Below are 12,135 nucleotides of genomic sequence, written 5' to 3'. Positions count from 1 at the left end.
TATTGTACTTGTTAGAACGGTCTTTATTTTAAGATATTATCCAGACTTAAACAAAACAGCAGCGCTCCTATTTTTCAGTTGTTGACATGCTCTGAAAAGAGAGCATTTGCAAAACAGGCTTGGGGACATTATTGCGCACGGCAGGTAGAAACATTACAGAAGGTGCAGCAAGCTGAGACTTGCTGCACTTGCTCCATGAGGCACTAATGAAAAGCACTAGTTTGCAGAAGGTATTTATTCAAACTCAGGCGAATGCAACAGTTGTCGACGATCATACAACTTTCCCTCCAAAGTTGATTCCGATATTACATTAGCTAAGAAAAACATGGCTGAAACTACACAAGTAGAAGAACAATGAAATGTTGATTGTTCTTACCTTTGCCCAACAATGCACCACGTTTCAGTTGTCTGCTTACTTTGAAAACCTTCATGTCTGACTGAAATCCTGGTACACATGACTGCTCCTCAGACCAAACCAAAGCCTAGAAGAAAAAAACATTTTCAAACACATACATAAATACACAGAGATATGCGCACGCACGCACACAAAAAATTTTTATCGTGTTACCTTCAATGAATAAAGATTATTCACAATCACTGTTTCCATACACAAAAAAAATAACTTTTTGAGAAATCAAACTAATTTATAGTTTGATTTCTTAAAAAGTTTTTATTTTCACACCGACATGTGAAGTCCAAGTGTCCATGCACACACTCAAATGTCACTATTGGTCATACGCCATGTGCCTCCCATACACTGGGGGGCCGGCGCTCATTTAATTTTAGCGCAGATAACCAAATTACTTTTCCGATTGACCTATGATGTCATACTAGGATTTGCGAATCCTTACAGCTTGTTTTAACTGATGTCCGCTGTAATATTGGCACAGATTACAAATATTACGTCTCTAATGGTTATACTAATGTTAAATATACAGCATCAAGAAAAAATATTGGATTGCGCTACGATCATGATGCTACTACCAAGAATGTATCGGGTCTGATGAAAAGAAACACAGGCGAAATAGATTTTTCAAAAGGAATTTTTGGACAAAAACCATGGAAACAACTTTCAAATGTTTCAACGTTCATTCAAATAGCTCCATGGATTGATTGAAGGAGTTTTAAATCCGAAGGAAAAGACTGATCGTGCCCCGACTGATATCCAGAGGAAGGTTACTATTGTTCTGGACTATTTTGGCTAGTTGTGCGAAAAGTTAATCAGTTGGGAGTGCACAAATGCAGCGCGAAGAGGTTTGAGTACGCTTTATTTGCCTTTGTGCTCCATGATCTTTAATCTCATTCGTATTTTGTTCAGAATTCCGAATTAAGCCTGCATTTTACATTTCTTTAGCTACGTTTTTAAATAAATCTGTTTCTTTTTTCCCCCACCATCGATGCACTTCAAAATGTTCTGTCAGTCTCCTCTTCATTATGTGCTGTGCATGCGCCTTTCAAAACAAACACCCACGAAATTGTAACAAATTTGTATGGATAGGCATGTTTACGGCGAAAAAATGTTTTAATTTTTTAAAAAGACGTCAAATGAGGAAGTGCAGTGCAGCTCCAACTGTGGCCAGCTCAAAGTTGAAAGCAAACAAGGCGCCAGGGAGTCACGTGAGTGCGTTTTGATCAATCATTTAGGAGATGGTCTGAAACAGAGTTGGCCCAAACCTACTCAATGGCGCCCCCCCCGGAGAGTGAGTATATTATGAGGACGCGCCAACATGGTGACCCCTTTGACCCCAAATCCAGAACACTGTTCATCGTGACAGGGTACAGGAAACTCAGCAAATAATTTAGACTAACACACAATTAGTCTGCTGTTTTAGTTTGTAAATGCCATTTTAGCTGATTTGGGCCATTACTTTTTGGGTTTTTTTGTGTGTGGCCCAAATACTTTCTCTTTACAGTCTTATGGAGGCCGTTTTTTTTTTTTCCTAAGATGTCACGTCCTCTGGGCACAGGGGTTAGTGCGTCTGCCTCACAATACGAAGGACCTGGGTTCGATTCTGCGTTTGAGATCTTCCTGTGTGGAGTTTGCATGTTCTCCCCGTGACTGCGTGGGTTCCCTCTGGGTACTCCGGCTTCCTCCCACCTCCAAAGACATGCACCTGGGGATAGGTTGATTGGCAACACTAAATTGGCCCTATTGTGTGAACGTGAGTGTTAATGTTGTCTGTCTGTGTTGGCCCTGCGATGAGGTGGCAACTTGTCCAGGGTGTACCCTGCCTACCGCCCGAATGCAGCTGAGATTTGCTCCAGCACCCCCCGCGACCCCGAAAGGGATAAGCGGTAAAAAACTAAAAATGACTGCAAATGGCCCCCAGGCTGCACTTGAGACACATTTTAGACCCTATAGCACAGGAATGTCCAAACTTTATTCCACCGAGGGCCCATACAGCAAAAAATTTGCTTAACTGGGGCCACTTTAATATTTTTTTACCTTTTGTTGACATAAATGGATGTGAAAACCAATTCAATATAAGTCAAAATATGCTTATGCATTTAAATTTGTTATGAAAAACACTGTTAACAACTCATATTTGTGTTATATTTGACAAAAGTAGTTTGTAATAGTTCTTTTTTTTCCATTTTAATTAGAACAGAGGGGCCTCTAAAAATCGAGCTGTGTGCCGAAATGGCCCCCGGGACAACACTTTGGACACCACTGATGTAGCCCACATAGTGCATGATTATCACTTTTAATTTAGACTACGTTATGTCTCCAGATAGAACAATCAACGGTCATGCTTAAATGATGTTAGTGCCTCCATGGAAAGCTCGAGATTATTCACGCGCTTGAGCAAGTTCACCTGTCGACGCCATCATGGAGGGCGAGGCCATTAAGCTCCGTGACAGGAAGATATACCTGCTAATCCGTAAACGAAAAGGTAATTTTGTATGGTAAAAATATCTAGATATTCTGCGGTTAAATTTATTTCAAACCACTTAAACTCAGTCCAAGGTTAAATTAAGTCCTGGTTGTGAGGTAAAAAGATAAAAAATATAAAACGTTTCCAAAACTACTTCCGCGTTCATGCTACTTGACCCAAGAGGAGGCGTCTGAATTGAGGGTAAAATGACAAATAAAGTAGTAAGATACTAATATTAATATCGCATATAAGCTAAAAGTCAACACGCGGAAATGTAAGAACTTACCAGAAGCAGCATGAACAAAGTTCTCAACACCGCAAACCTGGCGGCCCCCATCTGTCTGCCTGTCCCCAAAATGTCCTCCTGGAAGCGACGACCAAATGAAAATAAATTCCACAGCAAGTGTTCGCGTTCAAATAGCTTCTTCTTCTCTTGCTTCTTTCCCCCCCTTTTTCCCTCTTGCTTTTTCTCCTTCAACGACCTTCTGTACGACTCTGACTGCGCCAGTTCAGAGAGACAACCGCAGGTAGTTTTAGATCGGTGACGTCAGCTCACAGGTGCGGGTCTTCCGCCTTCCAAATAAGGAGATGGAGGCTGGACCCACGTGACCAGGCAGATACCAACAGTTTCTGTGGCACCTTTAGTCACAATGAAGACGAACCATGACCAGTTTACTCACATCTTAACATGTGTTTGAATGCTTGGGTGCTAAATGATGCAACTTTACTCTCCACCCCTCCCTCTCTCTCTGTCTCTCTCTCACACAAACACCAGAGATGGGACCAAGTCATTGTTTTGCAAGTCATAAGTAAGTCTCAAGCATACTTGCCAACCTTGAGACCTCCGAATTCGGGAGATTGTGGGGGGGATTTGAGGTGGGCAGGGTCGGGGTGGGCGGGAAATTCACTGAAATTCAAGAATTTCTTTTATATATATATATATATATATATATATATATATATATATATATATATATATATATATATATATATATATATATATAAAAGAAATACTTGAATACACTGAAATTCAAGAATTTCTTTTATATATATATATATATATATATATATATATATATATATATATATATATATATATATATATATATATATATATAAAAGAAATACTTGAATTTCAGTGTTCATTTATTTACACACATACATACATAACACTCCTCTACTCATTGTTGTATTTGAGAGTGCAATGCTTTGAAGCCAGTAGCACAGCCTTTGAAGGAGCATAGGTATGGGCAGCATCTGTGAAATGTAATTTGCAGGAAAGGAGTGAGTTTAGGGTTGAATTGTCCATCCTCGTTCTTTTCTTTGTCACTATCTTTCTAACCATGCTGAACACCCTCTCTGATGACGCATTGCTGTGTGGCACGCACAAAAGGGCCTATCATCAAATGCACCAGAGTCTGGAATCTTCCATCTCTCCCTAGCATACCCCTTCCCCTTCGAGGTGTCCTGGATGAACTGAAATTCTTGTTTCCAATTATTTTGGAACTTGCAAGCGTACTTCTTCTTCTTACTCGTCGCCGCCATGACTGTCTCTTATTCGTTCTTCTGCTTCGTCTCTGTTATGTTTTTGGACATTACTACTTGCCGTAGTTTTGAAGCAATGCATGATGGGAATCCGGATGTTGTGTGTCAGTGTATTAACGTGCCGGTTGGAATAAACACACGCTGAGCAATAGCTCCGTGCCTGCCTACTTTATGGGTTATAGATAAACCTATGGATAACGGAGACATATATAATACTATCCTTCTTGTTGTGTGTGCAGTTGCGCACTGAGCTCCAAAAGCCGTAGATTTTATAACGTAACTAGGCCGGCACGCTGTTTATAAGGAGGAAAAGCGGACGTGACGACAGGTTGTCCTCACTCAGGTCAGGCTGGAAATCGGGAGAAATTCGGGAGAATGGTTGTCCCGGAAGATTTTCGGGAGAGGCCCTGAAATTCGGGAGTTTCCCGGAAAATTCGGGAGGGTTGGCAAGTATGCACCACACACACACGTGCAAACACACACGCAAAACACTCACAATTTAACAGTTTTAAAATGTAAGCTAAAACATGTTTTATTAGTGGTTGTGGGACTATCTCAGGATATTGCTTCCCCAAAATGGCCACCAGTTGCTTAGCTAGCTCATTTACAAAAGCAAATTTTTTTTGCGATGGAAGCTCATTTTAACAATTTTAATGCTCGGGAGTCGCTTATTACAATTCAACTGTTCTTATCATCCATCCATCCATCCAGCCTTCCATCCGTTTTCTACCGCTTGTCTCTTTTGGGGTCGCGGGGGGTGCTGGAGCCTATCTCAGCTGCATTCGGGCGGAAGGCAGGGTACACCCTGGACAAGTCGCCACCTCATCACAGGGCCAACGCAGATAGACAGACAACATTCACACACTAGGGCCAATTTAGTGCCACCAATCAACCTATGCCCAGGTGCATGTTTTTGGAGGTGGGAGGAAGCCGGAGTACCCGGAGGGAACCCACGCAGTCACGGGGAGAACATGCAAACTCCACACAGAAAGATCCCGAGCCCGGGATTGAACTCAGGACTACTCAGGACCTTCGTATTGTGAGGCACATGCACTAACCCAGTGGTTCTCAAATGGGGGTACGCGTACCCCTGGGGGTACTTGAAGGTATGCCAAGGGGTACGTGAGATTTTTTTTAAATATTCTAAAAATAGCAACAATTCAAGAATCCTTTATAAATATATTTTTTGAATAATACTTCAACAAAATATGAATGTAAGTTCATAAACTGAACATCAAATCAAGTAGGCTATTCCATTCATTACAATGCAACAATGCAATATTCAGTGTTGACAGCTAGATTTTTTGTGGACATGTTCCATAAATATTGATGTTAAAGATTTATTTTTTTGTGAAGAAATGTTTAGAATTAAGTTCATCAATCCAGATGGATCTCTATTACAATCCCCAAAGAGGGCACTTTAAGTTGATGATTACTTCTATGTGTAGAAATCTTTATTTATAATTGAATCACTTGTTTATTTTTCAACAAGTTTTTAGTTATTTTTATATATTTTTTTCCAAATACTTCAAAAAAGACCACAACAAATGAGCAATATTTTGCACTGATATACAATTTAATGAATCAGAAACTGATGACATAGTGTTGTATTTGACTTCTTTATCTCTTTTTTTCAACCAAAAATGCTTTGCTCTGATTAGGGGGTACTTGAATTAAAAAAATGTTCACAGGGGGTACATCACTGAAAAAAAGGTTGAGAACCACTGCACTAACCCATGTATCACCGTGCTGCCCTGTTCTTATCATATGTATTTCAATGAATTCATGTACTTTATAACAAACTAAGGATATATCGCTACCAGGCTTTTAGCTTTAAAAATCACTAAAGAATGCCCGATGTAATATATTTGTCGCAATAGCAAACATTCGGTGGTATAGGGGTTAGTACGTGTGCCCCACAATGCATAGATCCTGGGTTCAATCCTGGGCTCGGGATCTTTCTGTGTGGCATTAGCATGTTCTCCCCGTGACTGTGTGGGTTCCCTACGGGTACTCCGGCTTCCTCCCACCTCCAAAGACATGCACCTGGGGATAGGTTGATTGGCAACACTAAATTGGCCCTAGTGTGTGAATGTGAGTGTGAATGTTGTCTGACTATCTGTGTTGGCCCTGTGATGAGGTGGCGACTTGTCCAGGGTGTACCCTGCCTGCTGAGATAAGCGGTAGTAGATAGCTGGATGGATGGAATTCATGTACTTTATAACAAACTAGGGAAATATCGCTACCAGGCTTTTAGCCTTAAAAATCATTAAAGAATGCCCGATGTAATATATTTGTCACAGTAGCAAAAATTCTAAAAGGACCGTCAATAATTGTCATAGTTTTAATGATTTTAAATCAATACATTTCAGTAGGATCAAAACATTGATACAACATTGATTATACATACATGTCCTTTAAACTGACTTTGAAACAACGTGGCAAAATAGTTGTATTTGTAAATTGAGACAACGTTGATGTCTAACGTTGGATCCACGTTGTTGGTTGGGAGATGAACACATTTCAAAGGGAAAAGCAACGTCACAACATGACATCGAATTGACGTAGTCAAAAAGCATATTGTTTCAACGTTGTAGTTGTGTTGTTGAATATTGGTTGGAAAATGACCACATTCAATGTTAAAATCAACGTCAGAACCCAACATTGATTAAATGTCGTCAAAAAGCATGTCGTTTCAACGTGATGTTGCTCAAAGTCAGGACCTAATTCGACAAGTTCTCCACGTTGTTTTAATGTCTTGTGCCAGCTCGGAGGTTTTAGTCACAAAAACATATTTTCAAATAAGGATGAACAAAGTAACATTACAAATAATCTACTGCTGAATGCTTTCTCATCCTTTGTTTATTTATTTGCATATTTTCAAGGGGGAACAAAATTTAAGTTTTTTGATTGTGAAATGAATAAACCATTTTCAACACACTTTATTTTTTATGTCTCTATCCAATAATTGTTTAACTTTTTGTTATTTATTAATGTATTAATGTAATATGTTTTAAAATGTATTTAATATGTTTAAAAAATGTCCTCCTACAGTGTCTGTTCTTTCTACTCTTTTCTCTCTCTATTAGAAAATGATAACATTTAAACACAGTAAGTGAATAAACTATATCAGTTATTGTTAATATATGGAAAAGGGGGAGGATTTAATAAACTCTGCTTCTTCCGACTCTTTTTTCCTTGAAGCACAAATGAGCCTGGGTTCATATGGGCTATGGGTAATTTGTTTATACATGAGATTTACTTAATTACTTACTCTCGCTGTTCATAAATGAGACTATCTCCACATCATTACACAAAATATTGGACTTTATTCATCAATTTATTTTAATTAAAACATTTACATGCAAGGTTATGTTAAAATTGACATGCAAATGTCATACCTAAGACTATAAAAATGGGACCCATTACCTCCCTGCTTGGCACTCAGCATCAAGGGTTGGAATTGGGGGTTAATTCACCAAAAATTATTCCCGGGCGCGGCCACCGCTGCTTCTCACTGCTCCCCTCACCTCCCAGGGGGTGACCAAGGGTGATGGGTCAAATGCAGAGAATAATTTCACCACACCTAGTGTGTGTGTGACAATCATTGTTACTTTTTTTTTTCATTGAATATTAAACACAATTCTTAGCAATTTACCTGTCATTCTCCTGATGCTATGCTTCATGGTAAAACATCTATGAATAATTCATTATTGAGATAAGAGCCTTCCTCTAAGACATACGTTGTTTTCTTTTGCCTGCATGCCTGAACGTCAGCTGACTCATATCATCAACATTATGTACTGTCTGTCTGTGCAGTGCAGGACTGACACACCTCGTAATCTGCAAAGTCACAAACTAATCCACTATTACAGTACAACTCGCTTATGTTGACAACATCCCAACAGTTCACAAGACATTGCAACAACGTTAAGAACTTGTTTACTTAGGTCCTGACGTTGAACAACTCAAACATAACGTTGAAACAACATTCTTTTTGACGACGTTTAATCAATGTCGGGTCCTGACGTTGATTTGACCGTTGAAATTTGGTCATTTTTCAACCAATATTCCTAGCACAAATGCAACGCTAAAACAACATGCTTTTTGACAATGTTTATTAAATGTCAGGTTTTGACGTCATTTCCCAACCAACAACGTGGATCCAACTTCGTCATACTTGCCAACCCTCCCGGATTTTCCGGGAGACTCCCGAAATTCAGCGCCTCTCCCGAAAACCTCCCGGGACAAATTTTCTCCCGAAAATCTCCCGAAATTCAGGCGGAGCTGGAGGCCACGCCCCCTCCAGCTCCATGCGGACCTGAGTGACGTGTCGACAGCCTGTTTTCACGTCCGCTTTCCCACAATATAAACAGCGTGCCTGCCCAATCACGTTATAACTGTAGAATGATCAAGGGCGAGTTCTTGGTTTCTTATGTGGGTTTATTGTTAGGCAGTTTCATTAACGTCCTCCCAGCGCGGCAACAACACACAACACCAGCAGTCACGTTTTCGTCTATCGTAAAGCAGTTCGTCTGCCGTAAACAGCAATGTTGTGACACTCTTAAACAGGACAATACTGCCATCTACTGTACATGCATATGTGACAATAACATCTAGGGCTTTTAGAGAATGCACAACTGCGCACACAACAAGGAGACAAAGCAGAATGCATCATCAGAGAGGGTGTTCAGCATGGTTAGAAAAATAGTGACAGAGAATAGAACAAGGATGGACAATTCAACCCTTAACTCAACAATGAGTAGATGAGTGTGATGTGTGTGTATATGTGTAAATAAATGAACACTGAAATTCAAGTATTTCTCTTATTTATTTATACATATATATATATATATATATATATATATATATATATATATATATATATATATATATATATATATATATATATATATATATATATATATACATATATATATATACATATATATATATATAAATATATATATATATATATATATGTATATATATATACATATATATATATATATATATATATATATATATAATAAAATAAATATATATATATATATATAGCTAGAATTCACTGAAAGTCAATATATATATATATATATATATATATATATATATATATATATATATATATATATATATATATATATATATATGAAATACTTGAGTTGGTGAATTCCCCCCCCCCCCCCCCCCCCCCCCCCCCCCCCCCCCCCCACACCTCCCGAAATCGTAGGTCTCAAGGTTGGCAAGTATGAAGCTGTCACAGAACCTGGAGGTTCTGCTTCGGAGGCTGCGGAACCTCTTTCTAGAGTCCAGCAGTGAAAACAGTCCTTGGTGGGGGTGGGAGGAGTCTCTGCAGATTTTCTGAGCCCTGGTCAGGCAGCGGCTTTTTGCGATCTCCTGGATAGGAGGAAGAGGAGTCCTGAGGATCTTTTCCGCCGTCCTCACCACTCTCTGGAGAGACTTCCAGTCTGAGGCACTTCAAGCTCCGGTCCAGACAGAGATGCAGTTGGTCAGCAGGCTCTCTATAGTGCCTCTGTAGAATGTGGTGAGAATGGGGGGAGGGAGCTGGGCTCTTTTCATCCGACGCAAAAAGTGCATGGGCTGCTGAGCTCTTTTTACAAGAGACTGACGGAAACGTGGAAATGTGCGCCGCCACTTGCCAACTTCATGGCTGACATACGCGTATTTCTACAGGCTGTGTGAATGGTCGTTCGGGCTTTGCCAACATTTGCCAACAATTTAAAAAAGATCAAGGCAAGGACGCAAAATTAACTTTTTGATGTAAGTGTCTTTATTAGCTATATTAGCCTACTATCAAAATGACTATGTGTCGCAGGCTGACGCAAACCTTCCTTGACAGAAATGTGTAAATGGAATATTTATTCTACCAATTTTTGTAACATTGGAAAACATTAGTAAAACAAAGGCTTCTCAGAGGGTGAGATAACTCCTGGAAATTACTGGCTCAGAATGGCCAAAGGTATAGATAGATGTGTGTGTCCAAGTTAAAGGAAACTTCAGGTTGTCTTCTTCTAATGGATTTATTGCAATCTTTTCAAACTGGGTAACGTTTGCAAACTATCAGAAACTAGCAGAAATGCAGTCAATATTGCATACAGATAATGTGTCATGAGACATGCAAATATACATTAAAATACACAAAGGACATAAGTAAATGAATTTAAATGAGCTCAAATATACTTACAAACGAGGCATAATGATAGCCTAAATAGCATGTTAGCATCAATTAGCTTGCAGTCATGCACTGACCAAAGCCTGATTAGCACTCCAACAAGTCCATAACATCAACAAAGCTCACCGTTGTGCATTTGGCATAAAACACATCTTTCCGTGGCAGTGTCGGAGAAAGTTGTACATGTAAACAAACTACAGTGAGTTCAAGGACCGCCGAAATTAGTAGGACAAAACGGCCCTCGCTAAATACTCTCATCAGTGAAGCATGTTTAATACAGACAGCGGAATTAAGGAAGGTTTGTGTCATGTTTGTCCTCCTACAGAAACCATGTTAAAACAAAAAAATATATTTTTCCTCCATCTTTTTCCATTTTCACACATTTTTGAAAACCCTCCAGGCAGCCACGAGTTGCCGACTCCCGACTAATCATTGACAAACGTAATGACTAGTTTACTAATTAGATTAATAATCAGTGCTTCCACGATTTCCCGGGATTTATTTTAGTAACATACATTTCTGCTCGATATTAGTTCCCACATGTGACTCTACATCAGCTGGAACAACACTGCTTTTCATGGCCACGGTATGGGCTGAGGGTCACACAGGAAACGGTGCCGTTTAAGGACATTTTCGTGACGTCGTTATCGCGTTAACATTGACAGCCCTAAATCCGATGCAGCGCACTTACCTTAAGACAGTGATTCTTAACCTGGGTTCGATCGAACCCTAGGGGTTCGGTGAGTCGGGCTCAGGGGTTCGGCGGAGGTCGAGACACACCCGACTCATTGTGTAAATAAAAACTTCTCCCTATCGGCGTATTACAGATACGGCAACAGCAGAAGTCACACTGATTTGCAGGTGTGTAATTTGTTATGCACCTGGGGATAGGTTGATTGGCAACACTAAATTGGCTCTAGTGTGTGAATGTAAGTGTGAATGTTGTCTGTCTCTGTGTTGGCCCTGCGATGAGGTGGCGACTTGTCCAGGGTGTACCCCGCCTTCCGCCCATGTGCAGCTGAGATAGGCCCCAGCACCCCCCGCGACCCCAAAAGGGACAAGCGGTAGGAAATGGATGGATGGATGGATAATTTGTTGTGAGTTTATGCACTGTGTTGGTTTTGTTCTTTGAACAAGGTGATGTTCATGCACGGTTCATTTTGTGCACCAGTAAAAAAACATGGTAACACTTTAGTATGGGGAACATATTCACCATTAAGTAGTTGCATATTAACATGCAAATTAGTAACATATTGGCTCTTAACAAGTCATTATTAAGTACTTATTAATACCTTATTCGGCATGGCCTTATTATAACCCTAACCCTCTAACCCTGGCCCTAACCCTCTAACCCTAACCCTAACCAAATAACTCTCTTTGTTACTTAGAATATGTTCCCCTAGTGTCCAAAAAACTCTAAAAATAAGTCTTTGTTACTTAGAATAAGTTCCCCATACTAAAGTGTTACCAAAAACATATAACTTTGTCTTGAATTTGAAAAGAAAAAAACATTTTATTTTT

At 39.7% G+C, this 12,135-nt stretch overlaps 1 protein-coding gene across 1 annotated transcript in view; it reads right to left on the bottom strand.

Annotated features, from left to right (window-relative positions):
• The window catches only part of cdh1 (cadherin 1, type 1, E-cadherin (epithelial)), a 38,815-nt gene extending 35,347 nt beyond the window's left edge, over positions 1 to 3,468 (bottom strand). Inside the window, exons 1-2 of the mRNA XM_061964580.2 lie at positions 3,163 to 3,468; positions 377 to 482 (exon numbers count right to left, since the gene is read on the bottom strand). Of these exons, the coding sequence (XP_061820564.2) occupies positions 377 to 482; positions 3,163 to 3,213 (157 nt within the window). The 5' untranslated portion in view covers positions 3,214 to 3,468. The remainder of the gene's footprint in view (positions 1 to 376; positions 483 to 3,162) is intronic.
• Positions 3,469 to 12,135: the final 8,667 nt, after the last annotated feature.

Source organism: Nerophis lumbriciformis, linkage group LG02 (genome assembly GCF_033978685.3).
Source record: "Nerophis lumbriciformis linkage group LG02, RoL_Nlum_v2.1, whole genome shotgun sequence".
NCBI classification, from domain to species: Eukaryota; Metazoa; Chordata; class Actinopteri; order Syngnathiformes; family Syngnathidae; genus Nerophis; species Nerophis lumbriciformis.
This window is presented reverse-complemented; position numbering and strand designations above follow the sequence as displayed.